The sequence below is a fragment of the Prunus persica genome, chromosome G3 (assembly GCF_000346465.2).
Source record: "Prunus persica cultivar Lovell chromosome G3, Prunus_persica_NCBIv2, whole genome shotgun sequence".
Taxonomy (NCBI): Eukaryota; Viridiplantae; Streptophyta; class Magnoliopsida; order Rosales; family Rosaceae; genus Prunus; species Prunus persica.
In genome coordinates this window covers 20,947,911-20,974,329 of record NC_034011.1, presented here as the reverse complement: position 1 = coordinate 20,974,329, position 26,419 = coordinate 20,947,911, and the positions used below count along the sequence as shown (strand labels likewise).

Below are 26,419 nucleotides of genomic sequence, written 5' to 3'. Positions count from 1 at the left end.
TGATGGGGGTGGGTTTTTGTGTTTTGTTAATTCTTTTGTTTGTCGGAAGAAGAATGAGATATTTTCCAACTCTTATGAGTGAGTTGGGTTCAAAAGCAATTATTGTTGGTTTTATATTTTGATTTATTTGCAACTGTCTTTATAGAATTTAATTTTTAATAGTAATATATGTATTCTTCATGAATGGTTTTGCTCTGTTCAGGTGCGTCTGTCTACATGGGTTTGTGCTTGAAGCATAATGCAAGTTTTGTTAATAAATTCTCTGTTTTATGCTGTGCAGGTGTGAATTGGAATAAATAAAAAAAATTTGCTGGGTTTTTGAGACTTGTGATGTTATTCATCAGTATTCATGCCTGGTTTCTTCTTGCAATAATTTTGTTGATTGTGAGCTTTTCCCTCTAGCGCTTGTTGCTGATACTGATTGTGAAGGTGAATTGGTTGTGCTTTATGATGTTTGAACCTCATTTCTGTTTCTTCTCTTTCATGCCAATAGGTTGTAGGAAACTCCGCTCTCAAACATAGGCAATGAACAATTGAGTTGACATGCTGCTGGGAGAATTGTTTGCAATGCAGAGAAGACTTGTCTCTTACTTTTGTGATGATGAACTGGGTGAGATTCTTTAAGAGTGATGTGTCATATTTGAATTTTTGAATATCATATTTTAGTTTTGTTTTTAAGTTTTGAACTTTGTTCTATTTCAGCATCCTATAGACCTGTGTTAACTTATATCTACATGTGATATGGATATAACTTATGCTTTCAAATTAATTTGACTTGTGTTATATCTTGTTTCGTACCTTTGTTTCGAAAATTTCTTTGTAAAGACCAAAAAGAATAGTGTGTTTTTATCATGAATGATGTATGGACAAATTGGAATGTGTTGAATATGATGCAAGCTGGTGTTACAGAGCATGATATCCAATATGATGATGTATGGGTGCATGTAATATTAACCCATATTAACTCTGTTAAGGAAATAGGGAAAAAGGCCATGGCATTGAAATCAGTATTGCTAGTCTTCTGTACATCCTATGTATTTATTAAGACGTGGGTATTTGAATTGATCCGATTCATGAAGATCAAGAATTAGATTGATTGGCGGAGTAGGTGATTCCATATCTAGTATTTCTCTCTCCTATTTCAAGCGAGTAATTATGCCATTAAGTGGTCTGGAGAATTGACATTAAATTTGCATATAATCTAATAATCAGTTTTTGTTTGAGTATAAGAAAGAATGTTTTTTTTAATTTCTCTCTGTTCTCATCATTGGTATTAGAACTTTCAATGCCATGGCCAACAATGCTTTGTATTAATCCTGCTGATTATGCTTATCTTGCAGGTTGTAGCAAGCAATTTTGACATAAGAGTTGAGTTGAAATTGAAACTTGCTATTGAACCAAAAGGGAGCTGCTGAAAGTGGGTCTAAGCAGCAGCAACAACAACCCAACAGGTATGTGGTGCTTCTCTGTCACCATAATTCTATGTTCTGCAATTTCTGATAATCAGTTTATGTTTGAGTATAAAAAAGAAAGTCACAGATTATGATTTTGTTCTTGCCAATATTGTTAATGGCAGGGTAGACATGGATCGAAAGAGAAAGAGGAAGATTGTGACAACTCTAGTTGCAGTAGAGTTAGATAAACAACATTTGTGTGCATCCATGATGTCAGTAACTGTCATATATACTTTGACAGATGGTACTATGAAAAATACCATTACCGCATCTGACCAATGGTCTGGATGGAGGGATAGTAAATAGAAAATCTATATGTTGGGGGTTTTCTGGCTAGCTAAAAATCTGTGAGAAATGATGAATCCATCTGATTGCAGCCTATTTAATGTTTAATACCTTCATTAAAAAAAGGTTGTTGACAGTGCTTTGACTATCTTGCAGATTATAATGGCAAAACCAGCAGGTGGCCCTAGTGAGAGAGATCAGCATGCAGGGATGGATGAGGACTAATTTTGTGTGTATGACAATTGACTATCTTTGCATGTATTGCTCTATGTTAGGGATCTTTTGTTCCATTTTAGTAACAATTTTGTTTAGGAGAAAAAGAAACATATTGCAGTTCATGCTTTGTAAATGCCACTATTATGTTATGATGGACACGTGGTATGCCCTTGTTGGGTAGGTTTTGGATTGAAACCATGGTCGAGTGCTTGAGCCATGTTTAGTGTGAAGCTTGAATGGATTTTCTTTTCTGTTGTATTTGGCCCTTGTCTTTTCAAGCATGCCAAAAATCATCCTAGTTTTGTAATATGTGGTTTGTGTCCAATTAATTTACTGTGGACCTTGCATTTTTGTACCAATATTTGATAGCTGCCTTCTTTTGAACGAAGATTCATTGAGGGAGAGAATTACTTTCCTTTTGAATATGAATCGATGTGCAACTCCAACTATCATTTCAAAGGTCAACATCAATTCATGCTAATATAAGGATGGATAACAATTGTCGTGTCCATGAGATTCGAATTCAGGATTACTTTTCAACGAAGTGGAGACTCTGTTATTAGACCAAATGGCCATTGACATACGATATGATAGCAATATTAGGCCAATACATGTACACTATAGAGGCAATATGAAAGCAATATAACCACAATACGATAGCAATAGTATTACAATATCACCTATAAAAATATAATTATTGTCCACTTATTGCTGATTTTTCACATGTTCAGAAATTTTGTCTCTCTTAGCTCACTCGGCTCTCTCTCTCTAGCACATCTCTCTCTCTCTTTGGTATCTGTCTATCGCAGCTCTCTATCTCTCTCTTGGCTCTCTCTCTCTCTCTCTCTCTCTCTCTCTCTCTCTCTAGTGCAACTCTCTCTTTGCTCTCTTTCTGTAGCGCAGCTCTCTCTCTGTCTCTCTCTAGCTTCGTTCTGCCTCTTTCTCCCCTTATTCGCTCTCTGTCTCTTTATTCATACCTTCCTTTTTTTGTAAATTATTTTTTAGTTGTTATTATTTTTTAAAATAATTTCTTACAATGTCTTACGATGCAATTATGATGCACCTGACTGCCTGTTTTTGAAAGGCATGTTGTTTCTTTCTCCTCCTCGTCTTATTTTTAAATGCAATATGGCCCAAACCGTAAACCCATTGATGAGCCGTAGTCAATATACATACACTAGAGAGGCAATATTAGGGCAATATAATGGCAATACGATAGCAATAGCATTACAATATACATGCAATACGATGGCAATATGCATACAATATGTATACAATACACAGGCAATATTAGTACAATACACATGCAATAGGACAGCAATATTAAGTCAATCTACATACAATACACACACATCCATTACAGACTACAATTTAGACATGGAAAATAAATCGCCACCGAACCCTAACAATACTATCCCAAGAAGCAAAAATTATTTCTTTCATAAAACTTGACAATTCAATTGTTATTACATAGTCAACCAATCTTTGCTCTATTACATACATACTTCCTACCTATAATTATAAATAATGGAGAGCTCACAAATTCTACTAATTTGATCTTAACTTCATCAATTTGTTCTTCGTTGTATGAGTTAGCTCTCCCTTCTTGCACATTTTCCAAGTTGTTCTGTTCTCCTCCCGTGTAGCAATATCAGCAACAACAGGTTATCTACAGATCTAAAATCATAACTGCACATGATTCTAAATTAGCAAAGAGGAAAACCTCCAGGCTGGCTATCAGTTGGAGTCTCAGCTTCAACCATAGCAACTGTTTCAACAATCTCTCCAGCCTGAGTCATATGTCCATCCTTCTGCTCTACCTGTGTCTTTTGTTCATCCACATCAACATCATGTGCCTCACGCGGAGAACAGTATGACCCTCCTCAACTTGATCTACCTCAACAGCTCTTGACTTACCCTGCATTGTTTCTGGATTTACTGAGGGTCCCACTACTGAAATCTTGTTGTCATCTTGAGAACCCACAGATTCTGATGGGCCATCATTCTTAACAGTGGGTTCAAAGGGCTCAACTGGCAGTGAAGATGATTCAGATTCAGATTTTTCAGGCTCTGCTATCACTGTCTTTGTTTCCTCCACCGTCGCAGCATGCTTATCATCTGTTTCTTCCTTGACAACTTCAGTTTCCTCCTTATCAGCCATCTGTTCAGTTGAAGAGTGTTGTAAAGTTTCTATTTTGACCCCTTCCTTTGCCTCAACAGTAGAGAGTTTTTGTGGAGATTCAGATTCCCCTGATGATTTGTCAACCTTTGGCGGATGCTCTGAAGACTCAGCTTTCTGTGATGAATCAACACTACTTCCCTCATTTGTTTGTCCCATAAAAGATATAACAGGATCAAATAGCAATTTCCCTTCAGTATACGAAGGCCATAATCCTGAAGCTGTCACACATATAAAGGGGACATCTTACTTTCAACTTTCATGCAAAAATAGAGAACACAGCATAACTACCAGAATTCCTTTTTTCCAAATAAATCCTATCATTGAAAACTCTGTTCTACCCAAAACGAGAAACACAATGCAATTAAATACGCTAAGGAAATCATGATTTACAAGTAACGAAAACTGCAACTTATATAACCACTATATATAAGCTCCAAAATTAGTATTTTCCTTTTGCCTTGGTTGTGTAAACCAAATTTGAGTTGCTCAGCCATTTTACTTCATGAAGCACAAAATGTAGCTCATTCTCTACCCAGTAATCAATACTATAATTATCATTAACAAAAATACCACCCAAAAAAAAAAACACACTATTCTTTTTGGTCTTTACAAAGAAATTTTCGAAACAAAGGTACGAAACAAGATATAACACAAGTCAAATTAATTTGAAAGCATAAGTTATATCCATATCACATGTAGATATAAGTTAACACAGGTCTATAGGATGCTGAAATAGAACAAGGTTCAAAACTTAAAAACAAAACTAAAATATGATATTCAAAAATTCAAATATGACACATCACTCTTAAAGAATCTCACCCAGTTCATCATCACAAAAGTAAGAGACAAGTCTTCTCTGCATTGCAAACAATTCTCCCAGCAGCATGTCAACTCAATTGTTCATTGCCTATGTTTGAGAGCGGAGTTTCCTACAACCTATTGGCATGAAAGAGAAGAAACAGAAATGAGGTTCAAACATCATAAAGCACAACCAATTCACCTTCACAATCAGTATCAGCAACAAGCGCTAGAGGGAAAAGCTCACAATCAACAAAATTATTGCAAGAAGAAACCAGGCATGAATACTGATGAATAACATCACAAGTCTCAAAAACCCAGCAAATTTTTTTTATTTATTCCAATTCACACCTGCACAGCATAAAACAGAGAATTTATTAACAAAACTTGCATTATGCTTCAAGCACAAACCCATGTAGACAGACGCACCTGAACAGAGCAAAACCATTCATGAAGAATACATATATTACTATTAAAAATTAAATTCTATAAAGACAGTTGCAAATAAATCAAAATATAAAACCAACAATAATTGCTTTTGAACCCAACTCACTCATAAGAGTTGGAAAAATATCTCATTCTTCTTCCGACAAACAAAAGAATTAACAAAACACAAAAACCCACCCCCATCATCATCATAACCCTTCTGCATATATCTTCCACCAAAACAGCGAACTCACACACTCCCCTAAAATCCCTAATCCTCCAAAACCCATTTCACAAAAATAAGAAAACTCCGTCCAAGCTCCCCCACCCCATCAGTCAAAGTTTCAAACCACACCCTAATAGCCAGTAATTAAAACAGACTGAAAATATATCAGGTCATGATAGTGTATGCCAACCCTACTAAATCTAGAATTTTGAAGAGAAAACATACAGCATATCCAACTAATAGTATTAGTCATTAGATTACCAGATAGCCCTTTCACTGCTTGCTCAGGATCCAACACTTCTGGGTATGAAATAGCTGATAGCTAAGGAGAAGAGCCAAGTAGGAGGAGGAGGAGGAAGGTAGACAATCGAAAAAGCAGAGGAGGAGGAGGAAGGCAGACAATCGAAAAAGCAGAGGCGGAGGCAGGGGCGTAGAAGAACGAAGGAGAGAGGAAGCGGAGGCCGTAGACGATCGAACGAGAAAAGAGGCGGAGGCGAAGTCATTCTAAACCCGTAGTTCCCCTCAGGTTTTCTGAAAATGTGATATGGGTGCAATCAATTTACAATAAAAATGTATTTATAGGTCATAGTTTTAAAATTTTTGAGAAGGGGTGGTATTTTGACATAAAATTATAAAATTGGTGATATTTTGAGCTATTTCCCTTTATAATAAGCCACACACAGAGCCCTTCAGTCAATCATCTGATCCACCAAAGCCATAGCAATGCTTCAACTCACGCCTTCTCACTCTCTCCATCAACCATTGCTCTCTCCTCAAAGCCTCCCCTTTTCGCTTCTCCAAACCTGTAAAACCCAACGAGAAGCAGAGCAACACCACGCCATATCCCTCAAAACCGGAACTTTCAGCCACCCAGCAATTGCTTCCCGTTTCTTATCTCTCTACGCAGACCCCAAAATCAACAATCTTGACTCTGCTCGCTCCGTCTTCGATCAAATTGAAGAACCCACCTTGGTTTCCTGGAACGTTCTCATCAAATGCTATGTTGGGAACCAACGTTCCCATGATGCTATTGTTTTGTTCTATGAATTGCTTCATGAACTTGTTCCGGATAATTTTACTGTACCGTGTGTGATAAAGGGTTGTGCTCGGTTAAATGCGATTGGGGAAGGGAAACAGATTCATGGGTTGGTGTTGAAAATTGGGCTTGGTTTGGATAAGTTTGTGCAGAGTAGTTTGGTTAGTTTATACTCAAAGTGTGGTGAGATTGGTTTGGCTAGGAAAGTGTTTGATCAAATGCTTGATAGAGATTTGGTTACTTGGAATTCTTTGATTGATGGGTATGCGAGATGTGGAGAAGTAGAAGTTGCAATGGAATTGTTTGATCAAATGCAGGAGAGAGATTCTTTTTCGTGGACTGTTTTAGTTGACGGGTTATCAAAATGCGGGAAGGTAGAGATGGCTAGGGAGATATTTGATAGGATGCCAAATAGAAATTTGGTTTCTTGGAATGCCATGATTAATGGTTACATGAAATCCGGAGATTTTGAGATGGCACGTCAATTGTTTGGTCTGATGCCAACAAGAGATATAATTACTTGGAATTCGATGATTGCAGGTTATGAATTTAATGGACAGTTTATGGAAGCATTGGAGTTGTTTCAGGAAATTTTGGAAGAAGATATTATGCCTAGTCATGCTACATTAGTCAGTGCTCTTTCTGCCGTTTCAGGATTAGCCACTCTAAGTAAGGGGAGATGGATACATTCTTTCATGGTAAAACATGGATTTGATTTAGATGGTGTGCTTGGTACATCATTGATAGAATTGTATTCCAAGTGTGGGAGCATAGAGAGTGCTCTGGCTGTATTTCGAGCTATAGACAGGAAGAAATTGGGGCATTGGACTGCTATAATTGTTGGTTTAGGAATGCATGGTATGGCCGACCAGGTTCTTGAGCTATTCCTTGAGATGCGCAAAAATGGAATGCGCCCTCATAGTATAACTTTTATCGGAGTCTTGAATGCATGTAGTCATGCAGGATTGGTTGATCTTGGTCGTTACTATTTCAATCTGATGATAAATGATTATGAAATTGAACCCACAATTGAACACTATGGTTGTTTTGTAGACATTTTATGCCGCGCTGGTTGTCTGGACGAGGCAAAGAATGTCATTGAAGGTATGCCCATGAAACCAAACAAAGTAATTTGGATGAGTTTGCTTAGTGGTGCTCGGAACCAGGGAAATGTTGAAGTTGGTGATTATGCAGCTCGCCATTTGATTGACGTGTCTCCAGACACTGTTGGATGCTATGTTCTTCTTTCTAACATGTATGCTGCGGCTGATAAGTGGGAGAAAGTTTCACAGGTAAGAGAAATTATGAGAAAGAGAGGAGTAAAAAAGGACCCAGGATGCAGTTCCATAGAGCACAGAGGTGTGCTTCATGGGTTTATTGTCGGTGACAAATCACATCCTCGGACAAAAGACATATATTCTAAGTTGACTGAGATGAGAGAGAAACTGAAATCCGAAGGACATGTTCCTGACACAAGTCAAGTTCTGTTGTGTCTTGAAGAGGAAAAAGAGAAGGAAGCTGAATTGGAAAACCATAGCGAGAGATTGGCTATTGCATATGGTCTTATTAATTTGGAATCTGGGAGTCCTATTCGCATTATAAAGAATCTTCGTGTCTGTAACGATTGCCACTCTGTCACTAAACTCCTATCCAGTATCTATGATCGTGAGATTATTGTGAGAGATAATAGTCGTTTCCATCATTTCAGAAATGGGTCATGTTCTTGCAAAGATTTTTGGTGACTGACTTGTTTGTCTGCTGCATTGACGCTTGTGTTGATCTGCTCGAAGCAATAAGCATCAGAATGCCTCTACCTCTATTCTTCCACTCTTAAAATTGGCCACTGGTATCATTTCTTCTGATTTTATGCATTTCTTTGTGTTCCTTTTGAGATTTAGCAGTATAGACATTCTTGAAGGTGTTTCTTGATGTAATGATTGTCCCCAGCAAAAACAGCCCCCCTTGTTACAGGGATATGACTGCATAGGTCTTGCTCTCCCTAGATGCTGAATTGGCCAGAGACTAGTGCAAGATAGGCTATCTTATACAGAGAGTCTGAATTTATAGTGACAGTGAGATATAATAGTCATTCCCATCGCTTCTTTCACCCTGCATTGGCAGAAGGCTCGTACACTAGGTGCCCTTAGTATTAGAGGCAATCTTCGTTGTATACTGGTTACCCCTACAAGAATTGTTCATTATACTGAAAGATAATAGCTCCTCCCATCATGTGAAAAGTTTCAGTTGGCAAAAGTTTGTTTGCTGAAAATTTTCCAAATTTGTTGTTTCATACATTCTCTTTGTGCTCTGATTCTCTTTGTTTTGTACATTCTCTTTGTGGGCACTTATTGTGTAATATTATATACATATATCCCACTCCACTGTAGCTGGAGTGGGATACTCAACAACATATCGACATCCACACTGACAACATATCAACATCCATATAAATAACATATCACCATCCATATGACAAACATGTTGACATCTATATCGACACGATACCAGTATGGCTTGCCCAGAGCCCAAAACAGCCTTTCTTGCAACAGGATTGTGGCTGCCCTTAGCTATTTGGGCAATCTTCATTATACTGAGATTATAGTAAGAGATGATAGCTCTTCCCATCATTCCTTTCACCCTGCATTGGCCAAATCCATATACTATGTGTCCGTAATACTAATAGCTTAGGCAGTCTTCATTATGCTGATATTAAAATTAGAGATGATAGCCAGTGTTCAGTGGGTAAAAGTTTGCAGAAATCTTTCCCACATTCTCTGTATGCGCTGGTTAAACTTAATTTGCCTAATGGGGAGGAATAGATGAAGAAACCTAAGATGAATCTGATAATCATATGATTTGGTTTTAATTTTTATTTTCCCTTGTATTTTGGTTGTTATATATTTATTCTCTGGTTTAGATTTACTATATTGTAGCAAAGCATGCATTTGTTGACTGGAACTTTTGAATGTTCAACACATCTAGACAAATAAGGAGTTCAAGCACAAAGGAGCTGGGCGGTTTTACTGGATAAGTGATTTCAATACAAGCAGTTTCTAGTAAGATTACATCAGAACTAATGGAGTCCACAACAACAGAACCTCAACAAAGGCAAGAAGTTCGGGTAATGTTACATATGAACAGCCATGCATTTAGGTTTCTTCATTTTCCAGGGACAAAGTTGGTGGCATAAGCCCATGCATTGTTGGCAACTGGATCAGCAACATGGTCATATAGGTTCTCAACTGGGCCCTTTCCAGTTACAATAGCCTGAACAAAGAATCCAAACATTGAAGTCATTGCCAGCCGCCCATTCTTAAGCTCTTTCACCTTCAGTTCAGCAAACGCCTCAGGATCATCAGCCAGTCCAAGTGGGTCAAAGGCCCCTCCAGGGTAAAGTGGATCCAGTCCTTCACCAAGTGGTCCTCCACCAACCCTGTATCCTTCGACAAATCCCATGAGCACAACCTGGACAGCCCAGATTGCCAAGATGCTCTGGGCATGGACAAGGTTTGGGTTGCCAAGATAGTCAAGGCCACCCTCGGAGAAGATTTGAGATCCAGCCTTGAACCAAACAGCCTCGCCGAACTTGACACCATTCTTTGACAGGATTTCTGGGAAGACACATCCCAGTGCACCAAGCATGGCCCATCGGCTGTGGATCACCTCAAGCTCACGGTTTTTGGCAAATGTCTCAGGGTCTGCGGATAGTCCAGCAGTGTCCCATCCGTAGTCACCAGGGAATTCACCAGTCAAGTATGATGGAGTTTGCTCAGAGAATGGTCCCAAGTATTTTGGGCGGTCTGGGCCATACCTGTTTTGTTAATTACAGTGAAGAGGGTTAGCATAATAAGCTCAAGGCCTTGGCTTTAAAAGGTATGGGTATGGTGTAAACTTCCTAATGCTATGTTGAGCATGTTGGTCTTGTAACACTGTAACTTTATGCATTGAGGTAGAATAGATTGTTAGAGATTCTGTCATTGTAATCTAAACATCATTTTGATTAGAAGTTTACGTCGAATCCATGACTCTCAATACTACTAGATACTTTAATTTACTCCAATAGCGTAATATGTATCAGTGACCATATCTATACACATGGAAGTTTTAGTAGAGTTGCTTGGAAAAAAATATCTTATTCTCACAGGCTAGAGCCAAGGTACTTACCATATGCTTTGGGGGGTGCTTTTGACGGTGCGCCTCATGGTGATGCGGCCGCCACCAAGGCCGCCAATCTTTCGGATGAGCTCATTTGACTGCTTCAAAGCAGTCTGGCCAGCAAATGCTGATTGTTGGATTGCAGAGGTTGCCATGACTATGCTCTCCTGTTCGAAGTGGGGTGGTGTTGTGAGGCCTAATGAGATGCCTTGGACAACTAGAGCGCTGGGATGTTATAACGGGAATGTGAAGATGTTGTGGATTAGGATATCTACACATCAGCAACATTCTATTGGTTCTCAATTGGATTTAGATTTCCAAACTGATTGTTCTAGTGAGAGAGAGGTTATCTCTTAGCCACGTGGCTGGCAAATTGGTGCAATTTTTGTGGTTGGTGAACGCAGGCCACAAGATTAGTTGTACTGTAGAAGTTCATGCCAGCTCCAACCAGAAGACAAATATTTAATAGGCCCCCATTGATGAAATCATGAAAGCATAAACTTTCCTTGGGTGTTTTTGTAGGCTTGAGGTAAAAAACGCCAACCTCTAAAATTAGAACTGTTCCTTGGCTGCTGTGAAAAGGTTAATTTGCCGCAGTATTGACAAAACAACAGCAAACCATAGCAGGGCAGAAAGGGAGATTCTCCAAAAAGTATTTTAAGGATTGGTTACATACTTCTAATCTTAGCTGTTGGCTTGCATTCATTTAATGTGTTCGTATTCTCTTAGATGCAATCCAACAGTCGAGATTAGAAGTATGTAACTAATCCTTAATTTAAATACTTATTGGAGAATGTCCCGAAGAGTAAATAACATAAGCTCACCTACATTGTCTATGATCAACTACAATGTAATATCTATTAGCATTCTGGTCTATTGTCGCGAAGGCTCATGGTAAAAAGGCAGGAGAATAACTTATTCACATTTTAGAGATGGCATTGTGCAGAACAAGTAGGAACACAGACAGACCACAAGATGACTACATGGTTTATTAACTTTGTTAAGACTTCCATGGGAGACTTCCAATTTAACTGATATATGTGCTAGCGAGCTGAGAAACTGGGTGAAAACAAAACAACGATACGGAGAAGATCAGGAACAACCAAATAGAAATGTATAATCTGCGCCTCCTATTTGAGAACCCCACATGTGAATTCACCATCAATGCCGAAGTTGTTCTTTCGATGCTATCTGAAAGCAATTTAAAGGTCCAATCAAATCCCCATGAAAGAGCAGCAAGAAGGAAACAGATCAACCATTGCAGTGCATTCAACCTCGCACCACTAACTAGCCCTTTTCCAAACTCAACAATCATCACCTGCATGATCAAAACAGCCCCCAAAGCCATCAGAAACCAATAGTTGTGGAGGACAACTAGTAGCATTTCCTTCTTCACCAAGTGCATGGCACTCAACAGATTAAGGACCTGGCACAAGGTGAAAGTATTGAAAATCATCGTATTCCGGATGCCTTGATCCATGCTTGGTACTGCATTTCCCATGAAATGTAAGATCAGCAAGACAGAAGCCTGAGATGAAACTTGAATTGCTATGTTTCTCCAAATGACTGGTGTTATAAGTGACTCAGTCCTCTTTGCAGGTCTTTGAGTGAGTAGTTCTGGGCCTCGTAACTCCATCACCATCATGAGGCCACCAAGAAGGCACATAATCAAGTTCACCCAAATCAAGTGAACTGCGGATAACGGGGACTCTCCGGAATGCATTGTTGCCACTAAGGTTATCAGTAGCCCGGATATGCAAGCAGTGAGCTGAAGTTGAGAGAATTGCTGAATGTTGTGGTAAGCACATGCACCAGACTTCCAAATAGGGGCTAGTAAACAGACATTTCTAACTATAAGATCAGCATTCTCTCTAGCCATTTCTGTGCTCCGGATATCATCTATGACTCCTACATCAGCTTCTTTTAAGGTCGGAGTGTCGCTTATGGTCAACCCTCCATAGAATGCAACTATGTGACCTTTTTTCCTTAAGCGATCCACCATGAGAAACTTGTCCTTAGGGAGGGACCTTCCCATCAAAGAGATCATATCCATCTTATCCTGCCTTTCCATGGAATTCAGTCTTCGGAAAACTTCTCCTTCAATTTCCATGTCATTTGAACCGGGGGAGATTCCAAGTTGTGAAGCCCTGGCTCTCACTGTTGAGAGCTCATCCTCTGACACCAGTTTGATGCTTACTCCAACCCTTTTAAGAGCTTCGACTGCCAATTTAAGCTCTTCTTGATATGGGCGTCTAACGCCCACGATTGCCAACAAAATCAACCCATCTTCTGTAACTTCATGGACTTCTGTTTTCTTGTAAGCAAATGCAATGGGCCTAAGACCATTCTCCTCCATTTTATTAATCACCTGCTTAAATCTTCTGTTCTGGTTTTTCATAGTTTTACTTTCCCCTCTGTTATCATTGTAATGTGAACACTTATGTAATATTGTTGATGCATCCCCATTGCAGTGCAACTGCAGAATTTGTTCATCGTTCACAATTTTCTCCACTAAAATCCCACTGCATTTCTCATCAGAGCTCAATTGTCTCTGCTCAATGGTATTACCTGTTTCATTCAATAACTCCATGTTAGCACCCCATCTGGTCTTCAGCCAAGAAATGAGCAAATCTTTTGTTGGGGATGAGGTAGCAGAAATCCCCTGATGCAGTGTTTCAAGAACAACTTGGTCAGCTTCAGAGTCCACTTCATCACTGCATAAATCCTTTCCACCCATCCAAAATTCCTTAACCTCCCCCGGACTACACATTAGCTCACCAGTTGTTTCTATGCAGATGACTGTTATTAGTCCCATGGTGACACAAGCTGATAGATTCTGAGGCTTTGCCTGATTTTGGACCACCTTCTCCTTCTATTGACAAAGGGCAACTGTAATCGCAAAAGGCATTCCATGTTGTATCCCTATCACCGCGGTTGCAAGAACACCTGCTAAAGTGGAAAACCGTCCTTGAGGTTTCAAGAAAATTTTCTCAAAGATCCTCATTACCAAGTTCATTGAACCTTCCCCTTTCAGTTCTGGCCTGTCATTGTAATTGTCATGCTTCCTGAAGAATAATAGCCGTATTAGCACCACGAGAGCAATCAGTAGAGAGACACAAACCGCAAGATAATCCATACAATCAAATGGCTTGTCCAACAAATCTTGTAACAGCGTCTTTTCGTTTGGATTATGATTAGTCCCCAAGCTGTGCATCTCAGCAAAAACTGTTTTGGCACCAATACATGTCACAACCATGCGACCATGCCCCTTAATAACCTTTGAACCAGACAACACAAACGGGTTTTGTTGACAATCAATTTTGGGGTTCAATACCTCATCCAACATCAAGTCCTCACCATGATCTATGAACAAACCATCGGCAGGGACGCGGTCTCCTTCCTTCAAATGAACTATATCGCCCACCACAACACTAGATATGTTAACTGATGTAGGTTCTCTGTTACTCCTTTCAACATTCACCATCAGTCTGCTCCTGTCCAGCAGGTGCTTCCTCACCAGCTTTCTCTCATGGAGGTAGTTCCCCACTGAAGGGAAAGCAACAAGTAAGAACACCGCAAAGAGTATGGCAACACCGTCGTGCCACCCTTGTTTGACTCCTTGCTTCATGAATTCAATGGCAAACGAAAACCCTGCTGAGAGTAAGAGGAAAAAAACTGTATATTGATTGCAAGCCTTCAACAAGAAGTTGGAGAAGCTTTTTGCATCAACTGGGGACTTGGTCGTGTTCCATCCTTGTGGATTTTGACCACCATCAACACCATCATCCTGTCATATAAAGAACGAATATGATTAACTTAACAAAGTTAAGTTCAATCATTCTCAATCATTCCTTATCAAGTGTATAAGATTATTAAGTTTTTTTTTGTTTTTTTTGTTTTTGTTTTTCCTACTTATTTGCTTGCTACCTCAAAGTGAGAACTGAGAAGGGGCAAAATGCCAGCAACACCACCAAGTCCTCGCAGTGCATTCAAGTTCTTCTCTCTCACAATGCGACCAACCTTGTTCAGAAACCGGTCCTGAAGAGGGATGTCAATCGCATGCTGAAAGGCAGGGGCCGGTGGTGCCGGTGCTTCTAAAGGTTCATAGGTAGGGGCTTCATGGGGCAATCTGGTTTTCTTACTGCGTGAGGAGATGAAAACGCCTAGAGCAATATATCTAAGCCATCTCTTGCGCCGCACGTATTGGCCAGAAGTGTTGATGGTTTGAATGAGCAAGCTAGTGCTGCTGCCCACACCTTCGGAAGCTTGATCATCTGTTTTTGGCTCTAGGAACATGTTTCTTGGTGCAACTACAAAATTAGACAAATGGTCAGACAAAAAAAAATGTTCAAAAAAAAGATCAAAAAAGATTTGGCATGGAATATTGGACTCACCGTACGTATATGACTAAATGAGGAAGGCTCAAGGAGTTGTTGAGTGCTGGGTTTGGAAAGTGCTTCAAAAAAGCTCACAAAGAAATTTGTGCGACTAAAATGAAATATTAGGCCTCATTTGATTCACGGAAAAGGGAATTGGTGAGTGCTGGCTTTGGAGAGTACTTAAATTAGCCTTTTCCCCCAGATTAATGCGTAGCAGAGAAAAAACAAACATGGGATTTATTGAATAATGTCAAGAAAGACACTGCAGTTAATGATAGAAATAGGATGAGGAAATGAGGTTGAGGTGTGATTAGTTGAGTGATGATTGGGGGTTTTTTATAGACGTGAGATATGTTGCATTTTACAATTTTGCCCCCATAAAGGAAGCGACCTGGAAACTACACATTGTAAATTACCCAGAAAATTAATTTCCCTAGAGATTATAAATTAAATTTGATGTACAACAGGGAGCTTCTTTTTATTTTCATATTTTGTTTTATGACATTATGTAATGTAAGCCTCTTTCTCTTTGTTTGTATTGTTTTGTAGTGAAATTTTTTTCTGGGAGGGAGGGAGTGGTGGTGTGGCTTCGTCTCTATACGCGTTTGCCACGCGGGATTGTGGAAAATTGGCACTCAAAAGAGAGAAAATAAAATAAAAGTGTAGTTGACATTATTGCCACTTTGTGTTCTATTGTAATGTGCATAGATAAGACCAGAATTCTTATTCTCTCTTGATTATTCTATCATTTAAGCTCCTAAACTTTGATTATAATTAAAAGCTTGGAGCAAAGATGTGAGGTACCAAGAGATACACGGCAAAGAGAAGGAAAGAGAGAAAGAGAAAGAAAGAGGAGAGAAAATGCGATAGAATTGGAGAGAACCTTGGGGAGCCGACAGGCAAGGATCCAAAGGGTTAATGATGCAATTTTCCCTTTTTCATTTCCACTTTAGTTTTTATCTTGTAATTATTTTGTTATTTTATTTATGTCTAGTTAAATTTTGTTAATAATGAAACATCATTATAAAATGAAGTTCTAGTTTTTATCTTCTAGTTTCCGAAGTAAATTATTCAATGTTTATAATTTCCACTTCACATGATTAGTAGATTAACTTTCTTTTCACCACTTCTATCGTGTATTTGTGGTAGTTAAGAATTTGGGTTGATTTATTAATACATCCTTGGTTTTGTATTTTTAGTATCCAAATTTCTTTGATCTCTTGTCATTCAAATAACCTTTTTCACCTAGGATGCTTAGGAAACTTTGATCCTTCGTAGTTAAAAAAATTTTGTTTACATGCGATGCTTAGAATTTGTACTAATGAAGGGAAGGGGAATTTACAAAAAGATTCATTAAAGGGCCTAAATGATATATCTTGAGAAAGTAATAGGTTGACTTCTAGATTGCTACTCAGCGTGGAAATTAACAGGTAAATAATTAGAGTTTTATGAAATAGTGGTGTGGATTCTAATACCTTAGTTACTTTTCTCATTAATTTAATCTCTATTTTAATTTCCATTTTTTTTTGCTTTATTTAATTTTCTTTATCAACGAACAAATCACCATTTGATTCAACTAGGTTGGCAATAAAATTAACTTGGGTTTAATTAGTTTTCTATATTTTTCACTCAATCTTTATGGGTACGACCTGGTTCTTACACATCTATACTATATCCGATTCGTGTGCTTGCAAGTATTTATAAATTTAAAACGACACATTTTTGGTGACAACAACAACGTTTGATAAAATTAAAAATAAATAAAAGCACTTATGGGTCATAAAAGCACTTTATGGAGAAGCATTTGCTATGAGCTTCTTCATGAATCACTTCAAAATGATTTTCTAGAAAGCACTGAAATTTCTTATAAAATTTTTAATATTTTATAATAAAAGCGCTAATAAACAAAAGTCCTTCCTAAACAAGAAATCACAAACGAGCAAGAAATGTATTTAGTATTTGGTGTAAGAAGTCAATGAGGCTTGCTTGTTCTCAAATGATATTTATTCATGCATAGTAGCACGTCATGTGGTCGGAATAAAAAAAATAATAGAGATAATGTAAAAAGTCTCCAAACATAACAAAAGCTACACGAGTCTTTGCTTTGGTCTGTAGTGCAAAGTACTTGACTTGCTTGTCTTGTCTAGTATATTAACGAATATTCATTATTTTACTTAATTAGTCTAAGTAACCACTAACAAATAGATTAGTGTTGTTCATTTCGTTTTGGGGTCGTCTTGTTCAATAATCCTCTTTAAAAATTCCAAACCAAGATATTCAGCACCAACCCTACGGAAAAAGATTTTGTATTAGAGGCAAGACTTTGGATATTGTATAAAAGAAATTAATATAAATAACAACAGTTTGGAAATTGGTATGACACAGTAACCATAGGTAGAGCTGAACACTTTCAAGGGAAATGAAAACAAGGAAACCCTATTTATGGGCTGTAAATCGAGCATCGAAACCATTCAATTTTTAAGTTCTCTTTCAAGAATTACTTAACATATAAAAAATGAGCAGAATCGAAAATTATTTAGTTATTTGATTACCCGCATCTTCTTTTCAATTTTATTTATCGAACAACATTTTTCTTCACATTTAGGATAACCAAACAATTATGAATCTAGAAAATTTTTATGTAAGAATAACCTAAAATATCCACTTCAAAATATATAATCGCTCAGTAAATGATAACGAGTAAACTTACAAATATTTCCTTTTAGAGCAATTTTATATGGGAAGAACAAAAAAGGAAAACAAATGATCAATTACTTTTGAAAAAAAAAAATTTATTTTTTTAAAAAAATATATACAAGCGATAATCTACTTTGAACTGATATAAACCTAAGAGTGGGGGAATTCGAAGTCAGTGCAGAGTGGGAAGCACATCCACTAGCCAACTTGGCTAAACTCATTTCTACATTTTTGAATATTTTATTAATTATAGAAGTAGCAAAAAAGAGATTCGATTCAAGAGCTCAACATCATGATTCAATACTAACCCCGACTGTCGCTCCATTGGCAGGGGACCCTCTTCTTCTTCACATTGGCTTGCCTGCCGCAGTAGTTTTTGACCAAAAATAAGAGGCTTTAATAGAATGCAAAAGTAGTTGGCAATGGAAGAAGAGGAAGAAGAAAAGCATTCTACTTCAACGAAATTCATCAACAAAACCAGTAGTATTTCCCGGTAAATTCATCATGCATTTTTCCGCCTCAAAATAAATCTATTTTTCTTGAAATTTAGATGTATTTTCGAGGTAATGGAAGGCAACGCGGCAAAGAAAGAAACGCCGAAACTGCACTCTTTTTTTCTTCTTATTTCTTCAATTTTGGTCTGATTTTGTCACGCTTTGTTTTCCCTTAAAACTAAAGGCAAAACTAAAGGCATTCTTAAATTTGACAGAAATTGCCGATAATGCAACTGCTTGCATGAATTACTGCGGATTCCAATCCCAGGTTCAATTCCCTTGTTCATATATATATATAAAAAGAAAACTTGCCGCCTTCTTAGAAAATTCTTACAACTGACAACCAGTAAAGCATCGGAGTAGACTGACAAATGTTCGTATAAACTTGGTTGGAGAATTTCACAAGGGAAAAGAAAAAGAAAAAGGAAAAGAGAAAATTTAGCTGTAACTTGTCGACTAGTACACTACGAATCTCAGTGTATCAACAAAAAAAAAACAATGACACATCCAGGAACTCATCACCATGATTCATACTAATCTGACTCTCATTCCATTGGCACAGGACCTTCTTGTTCTATGTTATCGTCCTGTAAACTACCCAACATGATCGCGGTCAGCATCAGCTTCCCTGCCTCTGAATAATCCTTATGCTGCATGAGTACTGCTTCCACAGAAGAAACTGAATCCTTTATGATTGGAGGCTCCGCGATTTCTTGTCTCAGTGACAACACTTTGTCGAACCCTTCTCCAAAAGTTTCAGCTTCTGGTCCATAACATCTATTTGATGCCTGGAAAAGCACGGTGTCTTTCAAGTTCTGCAAGGTTTCCTCATCACTCCACCCTTCAGATACCGATGCCTGATAGAGTTTGCTCCAATCATCTTGATCAGCAGCATTTCTCCAGCACTCCTCTAAAAGGTTTGCACGGGTCTTACGGAAGGAGGAGCTGGTCCATGCAAATACATCGAAAGCTCGCAGTGACAGCTCTGCACCTTTTTCACCTTCAAGGCACAGCTTGATAAGATCTTCTGGATGAAGTAGCTTTGTGTCAAGGCTTTGCTTTGTTTCATCATCAGGAAGGAGGTTTATTATTTCTTCCTGCAACAACAGATGATGTATCAGGTGAAGACTGACAGTGAATGTACATAGTTGAAAGAGATTCATCATATTCAAGAGTTAAAAAATAAGTCATAATTCAAGGCTTTGCTTGATCACTACTGATTTCCAAAAGTCCTATCCTTGAAAATAAAATAAATTACTTTCCACCTTAATAATTAGAGTGGGAGGGGTGGAAAATTCTGTTATATATGCCTTGTTCAATTAGGACATATGAAGAGAACAAGGCACAACCTTCTCAAGCTGCTAAGCTTGATTTAATTGCTCATGCAATTTAATACAAATGACTAAAAATGCACCATCACCATTGAGAATTTGGGCTCTAATCATGCAAGTGCAATGACTGGAAGAAAATTTTCATGGAACTGCCGCCAACCGTGGAATATGAAGGGTGGAAGGGAGGAAGGGGCAAGAGACATGGCACATGAATTGTTCCTGTTAACCCATACCCAATCATAAAAAGCAGAATCCTTTCTCTCTTTTTTCTTTTTAATGAAGGCATGATAATACAAGACTGATTTGCCAATTCTGATACCCAAATAACGAAAGCTCTTAAAAAGGAAAAATAATCGGGAAGACCCTTCAACTAAAAACAAAAATGGCAATTAAATTTGTTTTAAAACACAACAGACCTGCAACTTTAGAATCCTTAAATCAGCCTCAATGCGCTTCACTTTGGTCTCAGAATCAACATCCTTACCTGCCAATGAAGCAAACAACTATATAACACTTAAATAACCAGTATAGCTCAAGCTAAAATAAAACAAATAAAATTACCAAGTAATGTTCTTATCTTCCCATGCCAAAAAAATATTAGCATTTCCAACACCCCAAAGCAGTGAACCATGTAGCAATTCGTAACATGCGGAAGTTTGACTTGGTCTTTTAGATGACAAAACCACTCATAAAAATCAAGACAACACAGAAACCAAAATATATCTCACAACTAGCAACCCTTGATTGCTATACTAGAGAGGCATTTACCAATTTCTCATTAAATGGGAAGTCCTCAAGTGGCTTGACTTAATGGTTTGCACAAATTACTATATCAACTTGATTTTGCAATAAAAATAAAACTTTCTTTAAATAACAGTTAAAAGAATAAGAAAACATATGGAGTATGCAGTGTAAAGAAAACAAGAAAACGCTCAAGAAGAGGGGAATTATATGAAGAAACTATTAAGGAAAGTCAAAGGATAAAACATACCTGCTATTGCGGCTATTTTTGAGAGATTCAAAAAACGCTTTCTGTCTGCCAGTTTCGGTAACATAGTCAGATTCTCAGGACCAGTCCCCTCTTCAGCTTCTGAAATTGAGCTTTCTTTTTGAGAAAGAGCTAATTCATGAAGAGTTTCCGAAGCTGAAGAAAATTGATGAAGGAACACTTCATGAAGCCACAGAAGATCTTGATGATACTTTAAAAATATGGATAACTCTTCAGGAAACTCTTCCCCAAGCCTAAGCAGTTTGGAAAGTTGTCTCCTTAGATAAAGTTGTTTGAACACAAAGTAACTGAACCCTCCATTAGGTCCCCTGCTGTCATGCTATATAACAAATCATTTTCAGAAAACGAAGGAGACATCTAATAAGACAAGAAAACAAGAGAAAACAGAAATCACATCAAACAATATCTTCGAAGCAAATGATCAAGAGAAAACCTATGTTTTTAAGTTTAAACAGAAACATAATAATGAAATCCTTAAAAATAACAAACTTCTAAGTAGGACTAAACATTGAAATGATGAAAAAAGTTGCAGAAGAATTATTCTAATTAGAAGAGAACAGCTTCAAAGTAAACGTTCAGAACTGTGGCACCATTAAGAGGAAGAGCTTCAAGAAACAACCAACGCAGGTTACTATGCTTCAATGGTTAAATGAATTCCAACGGACTAATACTACACACTAGCACAGAACAACCTTTCCAACAGAGAAACCATTCCATAAGTTTCAGAAAACAAATGAAAATAAACAAGTAACAAGCCGAAGAAATTATAACTGTCATACCATCAGATTTCTTAGTAGTCCAGAATCATTCAGGTCACAGCATATTTTCCATAAAGTACTGTAGCATTCATGCCGTTTTGCCATGGGCAGCAAACATGACGAAAGCTTCGCAAGAATTTCTTCATTTAGATCATCAGTTCCTTCATTTAAATTCTGCTAAGACAATAAATTCAAAGATGCATACTTATCCAGCACCAGGATCACAATCACAAAGAGATACCGTTGAGCTAAAATAAAATTTAAACAATAATAGTAATAAACAAAGAATACCTGATGCCCAACTTCCACAAACTCTTTGATTTGTTGATAAAGCGAGTCTAGGAGTGCATCCCTCCTATTCCAATACTCATCTAATAAGCCTTTGTGTTCATCTCCTAGTTCAATTTTAGCTGTGACAGCACCAGCATATGCCTCAAGCAGAACTTCAGCCAGCACTTCTAGATGAGTATATAAATCTGATTTTGCAGACACATCAAGTTGAGATGCCTCCTTTAACAGCTGCAGCATGAAGGAAGCGAGGTGCCACATCCCATTGCGCACCACAGCTAGACAATACCAAGGTGTTAAGCGCTCAGGTGGCGGATACCACAAGTGATGCTCACTTCTGTATTGCATGGCTGTACGAACTATAGTAACACATGCATTTGACAGTTCACAAGCTCTCTGGACCTGAATCCCAAATGGCTGCTCTGCATTTATTACATACTCTAGCTGTTTGTCTAAGCAAGAGAACACTTGTTCAAGATCAGAAACTTTACTGTAAAAGACTTCAGCATTATCCCTATCCATCAGAAGAACAGTATTCTGGCGGGCTCTCTCACCAACTAATTGAATGAGATCCCAGAGAGCACCTGATATTTGATTTTCTGGACTAGAATGGGAGGAGTTAAGTCCACTAGAGCGGTTTTGGCTAATAATGTTCTGCAATTCCCTTAGTTGAATCATTCCAGCAAGCTTTTCACCATGCTCCAAGATAATTTGCAAAGAATTTCCTGCCAAAAAGGAAACAAAAAACCATAATTTAGTTGGTCAACAGCACCCCACTGAACCTCAAATCAATATACTCCTCAAAAGGCCTTCTACCCCCATGATAGGACACCTTAGGAAATATTGTCATCTAGACACTAATTAATATACTCCGTGCATCCAATAGATACTCTGATGACAAAATTATCAAATGAGCACAGCACCAAAAAGAAAAAATTCCCTGAAAATCATATTTTTGATAAATTAAACTCCGGTAACGAATTATAACTTTATGTGTTAATATCTGACAACCTAAAAGAAATTGATTGAGTGCAGTGGGTTAGATAAGCACGCGTGGAAGTAAATGCATGCTATACCTACACTGTTGCATGCATGAACTTTCAAGTTTCAACATATGCCATGTCAATTGGAAAGGATTTGACATCAAATGATAAAACATTGCAAATATAATAGGCATGAGGGCATACTCTGTCTCGAACACAGCTCCTCATGACTTTTGGATAAAGCAAGAAACTGGAGAAATTTTGTATGTTTCTGTTGCTTATCCATGAGTTGGGAGGATACTACAGCCATTGCCAGAATCTCGGCTCCTCTAGTTGTTGTCCAGTGTTTAGCTAAAGTGTCAACAATTGATCTGCTCATTCGCGCAAAAACATTTGTCTCTCTGTCCCTATCAAATGCCCCTGAATTTTTTAACTTTTCAAACGAGGCACCAACTTGCCCAGATAAAAGATAATCATGGAAAAGCTGGCTCAGTAAAGTTTCTGATTCTTCATCTTGGGCAGTTTGACGCGCACTTACAGTCATAGCCCTTTGTCTATCTCCAGCATCCCATGCTTCAGAACTAGCCCTTCTAGGAGCAAAATTGCCTGCAAATGTAAGGTTTTTTCTCTCTTCTTGTGCAGATCCTTCATTTGAGCTACCTTTACGTGACAAACTTCGTTCAGGAGGTTCAACCCCACCAAGTATAACAGCCTTCTCAGGTATTGCCCATATTCCTGCCTTCTCAGTGAGTACAACCCATGCCCCTTCTTCACCATCATCTGTAGACGGAAGAATTGAAGCATCTAGAACCTTTCCAGCATCATAAGGTAGGTCAAATTTATAGAGCCTTGTAGAGTTTCTAAAATAATGAGATACTGTTGCTGTTCCATCACCAGAAAGGATGATTGCTGATCCTGAAGGCTTTCCCCCTACCCGCAGTCTCATGGAGAATAAGAAGTCTTCATTTTCTACTCTTGCTTTTGGGATTATCACTTGCACAGGTGCTTTTTTCTCTAAAACTCTTTCATGGGTAGGCTCCACACTCATTCCAGATTTATATTGCATAGTCAAAAGAGAATACTGTGTGTAGCTTGAACCACTACCCCGGTCCACGCAGAAGGTAGCAACCAGAATGGTAGTCACTTTACCATGATAGTCCACCTGCATATCGAGAGGCCAGATTTGCTTCTGCCCAGCCAAATCTTTCTTAATGCCCAGATCCCCATCTGAGCCAATAATCTCATGAGACCAGAGTTTTGACACAACAAATTCATCACAAAGTTCAACATTAAAACATTGAATATGATGATCTGTCAGAAGAACAAACAGCCTGTTAGATTCCTGCATAGGAAGACTTGGAACACACCAGGTCAGTGACCTTGGATAACCCTTGCTCCCTAGGTTTTGACCATTGTCACCCCCTTGGGAGGAAAGAGTCTGATTGTCCCTATATACTTTCTTACGGCTAACACCAGATGGGCTGCAATGAAACTGCCATAGCTCGCCATCTGAACTACAGGCAAGCGCAACACACATATTCTGGGAATCAGGGACTGCAGAAGCAATCAAAGAGTTAAATGTACAAAACCCAGTCAAACTACTCCTGTGCCGCATATTTAGTTGCTGTCGCTTTGGGGTGGTCTTCCTATCAATAGGCGAAGAATTTGCCTCCAATTCATCAGAAGATGCAACACTAACAACGGGGGCAGTTCTGCCTTCAGCATAAATGTCAGGCCAGTACACCGCAGCTCGAGTTTTTTTGTTACACAATACAATACCAGCAGAGCTACAGTGTTTAACAACTTTCTTTGTTCTTGTAGACGTGCTATCCCAATTGACAACACAAAGCAACCAACAGTTCCCACCACTTCTGCCCACATCCCCACCTTCAAAAACTTTTGCAGGGATTTCAAGAACAATGCAATTGATCGATGCTGCAGGAGACAGATAACTCCACACGAAGAGTCTGTTTCCGCATATAATCCATGCCAAAGATGTTCCCCTCTCCATTCCACCAGATACATATGTATCACCTGCAAGACGAAAAAAAAAGAAGAGAAAACATCGGATACCATTCTACAGTTAGTCATTTCATTCAACAACCAAGCTCATGGAGTAAACCCTACTAACCATGAACATGCTTCTGGACCATACTGGCCTGTTCATCACGAACAACTTGGGGAAACTCTCCAACATATACAGGCTTAATTTCATCCCCTTTCTCACTTTGGTTCGCTGGTAAAACTCTAACCAAACACAAAACAACACAAACGATTGAAAATCAGCCCTTACATTCACCAACCCAACTCTCCAATTACCATATCCAATTAAAACCAACAATTAAGCTCACATGCAGAACCGACGAACTCATTTCAGCAATTCAAAGAACGAATGCATGATAAATTAGACGAGTACCTGGCGAGAACAGATAAGCGAGGAGCCCAGGGAGCCGGAGTTCCGGTACTGGGCCGGTTCGGGACCGGGTTATCGGAAACAGATCGCCGGTTCTCGACGAGAGGAGTGGCCGGAGATCCTGGGTCCCGACGAGGGTTCACATTGGATCGCTTAGTTCCTGGTGAGAACATTTGTTTGGCTTTTGCTCGCAGAGAAAAAAGGGAGGGAAAATTTGGGGGTTTTGGGTTTAGGGATACACGGAGCTGAAAAAACGGAAAATGCGAGCGCTTGAATTGTCCTGGCTCTCGAGTGAGAGAGGAAATTTGACGACGGGGTGATCCGGTGTGGGCGACCTCACGACTTTAGGACGTGTGTAGCAATACTAATGGTGGTGGGCCCAACACCTTTACACAAATTTAAGCCATTAGATCAAAGCATGTTTTAACAATATATAAATCTAACAATGTAAGATTAACCATTACACAGCACAACACTACAAAAAAAATGTCCACGTCAACGGAGTTTAGTTGAGTGAAAAAATATATTGATTTGCAAATCACGGTCTCAAGTTGGAATTGGTAACATGTGTGAAGAACTTCCTTCATTCTTGTAATTTAAAATATCGCTTGTATTAAAATTATAATAAAATAAAAAAAATCATTCATACATTTCCATACAGTCCTGATCTCTTGGACTACAGTGGTCCAAGAGATTTGTGGTCACTCACCATTGGATGTAAATTCAATGGTTCACTCACTCTTGCACTCCTTTTAAAAAACTTTTTTCAACCGTTGGATTAATATCCAACGGTGGGTGACCACAATCTCTTGAACTCTTGTAGTCCAAAAGATCGAGACTGCATTTCAATATATGTTATGTCACTATAAAATTGGGCTCTTTTTAAGTTGGGTCCCTTTTGTCTTCCCTCATGAGTCATGCCCTTGCTATATATATAGTATGGATTAGGTCCATAGGAGCATATTAAGAAGGTCTTGTTTAACCCACCTCTTGAATTGGCCCCATTGTCGGTCCACATTGATACACATACCCAATCCATATTGATAACTATATCTTGTAATAACACTAAGGTTTATATTAATACAAAATCTTAACTAACTATAGAAATAATGAGTTATAAGTAAAACAACATTGACTACTTTTGTCAGGAGAGTGCTCGTCTCCTTATACCCGAATTCAAATTTTCCCTTATATTACAGTAATTTACATCAAAAAAATACAAAAGAGGTAAGAAAAGTTATTTTTGTAATCTTTGGGGTGCATACGTACATTTGTAATAAAAAGTCAGT

General features: G+C 38.4%; 5 protein-coding genes and 1 long non-coding RNA gene across 11 annotated transcripts; 2 read left to right on the top strand and 4 right to left on the bottom strand.

The window, feature by feature from the left end:
• Nucleotides 70-2,310, top strand: LOC109947863. Its single transcript, XR_002270637.1, has 5 exons — nt 70-384; nt 494-610; nt 1,341-1,451; nt 1,577-1,801; nt 1,896-2,310. It is a non-coding gene; the product is annotated as an uncharacterized LOC109947863 (long non-coding RNA).
• On the bottom strand, nt 3,370-6,174 carry LOC109947832 (golgin candidate 5-like). Of its 2 annotated transcripts, XM_020559025.1 has the most exons (4): nt 5,849-6,174; nt 5,183-5,286; nt 4,957-5,073; nt 3,370-4,355 (listed from the first exon to the last, which is right to left on the bottom strand). In XM_020559025.1, exons 3-4 carry the CDS (start codon nt 5,021-5,023, stop codon nt 3,772-3,774), a joined length of 651 nt encoding a protein of 216 aa, XP_020414614.1. In that variant the 5' UTR covers nt 5,024-5,073; nt 5,183-5,286; nt 5,849-6,174; the 3' UTR covers nt 3,370-3,771. The 2 variants fall into 2 exon arrangements, with proteins under 2 accessions (XP_020414614.1, XP_020414615.1); XM_020559026.1 differs by lacking the exon at nt 5,183-5,286 and having other exon boundaries at nt 5,849-5,909.
• On the top strand, nt 6,274-9,707 carry LOC18782487 (pentatricopeptide repeat-containing protein At2g29760, chloroplastic). Its single transcript, XM_020560399.1, has 2 exons — nt 6,274-8,469; nt 9,606-9,707. Exon 1 carries the CDS (start codon nt 6,311-6,313, stop codon nt 8,363-8,365), a length of 2,055 nt encoding a protein of 684 aa, XP_020415988.1. The 5' UTR covers nt 6,274-6,310; the 3' UTR covers nt 8,366-8,469; nt 9,606-9,707.
• LOC18784145 (chlorophyll a-b binding protein 151, chloroplastic) lies at nt 9,618-11,047 on the bottom strand. The gene is made up of 2 exons (XM_007215763.2): nt 10,788-11,047; nt 9,618-10,434 (listed from the first exon to the last, which is right to left on the bottom strand). Exons 1-2 carry the CDS (start codon nt 10,931-10,933, stop codon nt 9,783-9,785), a joined length of 798 nt encoding a protein of 265 aa, XP_007215825.1. The 5' UTR covers nt 10,934-11,047; the 3' UTR covers nt 9,618-9,782.
• On the bottom strand, nt 11,674-15,948 carry LOC18783728 (calcium-transporting ATPase 12, plasma membrane-type). 4 transcript variants are annotated; one of them, XM_020560404.1, is made up of 3 exons: nt 15,173-15,948; nt 14,706-15,088; nt 11,674-14,565 (listed from the first exon to the last, which is right to left on the bottom strand). In XM_020560404.1, exons 2-3 carry the CDS (start codon nt 15,072-15,074, stop codon nt 13,651-13,653), a joined length of 1,284 nt encoding a protein of 427 aa, XP_020415993.1. In that variant the 5' UTR covers nt 15,075-15,088; nt 15,173-15,948; the 3' UTR covers nt 11,674-13,650. The 4 variants fall into 4 exon arrangements, with proteins under 4 accessions (XP_020415993.1, XP_020415992.1, XP_020415989.1 ...); XM_020560403.1 differs by having other exon boundaries at nt 14,706-15,947; XM_020560400.1 differs by having other exon boundaries at nt 14,706-15,937.
• Nucleotides 18,608-25,405, bottom strand: LOC18781862 (nuclear pore complex protein NUP133). Of its 2 annotated transcripts, none has more exons than XM_020559627.1 (8): nt 25,134-25,405; nt 24,849-24,964; nt 22,922-24,751; nt 21,738-22,459; nt 21,468-21,623; nt 20,671-21,007; nt 20,096-20,163; nt 18,608-19,445 (listed from the first exon to the last, which is right to left on the bottom strand). In XM_020559627.1, exons 1-8 carry the CDS (start codon nt 25,301-25,303, stop codon nt 18,894-18,896), a joined length of 3,951 nt encoding a protein of 1,316 aa, XP_020415216.1. In that variant the 5' UTR covers nt 25,304-25,405; the 3' UTR covers nt 18,608-18,893. The 2 variants fall into 2 exon arrangements, with proteins under 2 accessions (XP_020415216.1, XP_007217088.1); XM_007217026.2 differs by having other exon boundaries at nt 21,468-21,620.

What these genes read in the sequence shown, in the direction of transcription:
- LOC18781862 (XM_020559627.1), bottom strand. Translation starts at nt 25,303, where the DNA reads ATGTTCTCACCAGGAACTAAGCGATCCAATGTGAACCCTCGTCGGGAC. An exon ending in GGAGCTGTGTTCGAGACAGA is followed by an intron (nt 22,460 to 22,921) that starts GTATGCCCTCAT and finishes CCTTTTTGGCAG; the next exon opens with GAAATTCTTTGCAAATTATC. An exon ending in TTGTGGAAGTTGGGCATCAG is followed by an intron (nt 21,624 to 21,737) that starts GTATTCTTTGTT and finishes TTATTGTCTTAG; the next exon opens with CAGAATTTAAATGAAGGAAC.
- LOC18782487 (XM_020560399.1), top strand. Translation starts at nt 6,311, where the DNA reads ATGCTTCAACTCACGCCTTCTCACTCTCTCCATCAACCATTGCTCTCT.
- LOC18783728 (XM_020560400.1), bottom strand. Translation starts at nt 13,593, where the DNA reads ATGGGACTAATAACAGTCATCTGCATAGAAACAACTGGTGAGCTAATG.
- LOC18784145 (XM_007215763.2), bottom strand. Translation starts at nt 10,933, where the DNA reads ATGGCAACCTCTGCAATCCAACAATCAGCATTTGCTGGCCAGACTGCT. An exon ending in AGCACCCCCCAAAGCATATG is followed by an intron (nt 10,435 to 10,787) that starts GTAAGTACCTTG and finishes TTAACAAAACAG; the next exon opens with GTATGGCCCAGACCGCCCAA.
- LOC109947832 (XM_020559025.1), bottom strand. Translation starts at nt 5,023, where the DNA reads ATGCTGCTGGGAGAATTGTTTGCAATGCAGAGAAGACTTGTCTCTTAC. An exon ending in CTTTTGTGATGATGAACTGG is followed by an intron (nt 4,356 to 4,956) that starts GTGAGATTCTTT and finishes TATGTGTGACAG; the next exon opens with CTTCAGGATTATGGCCTTCG.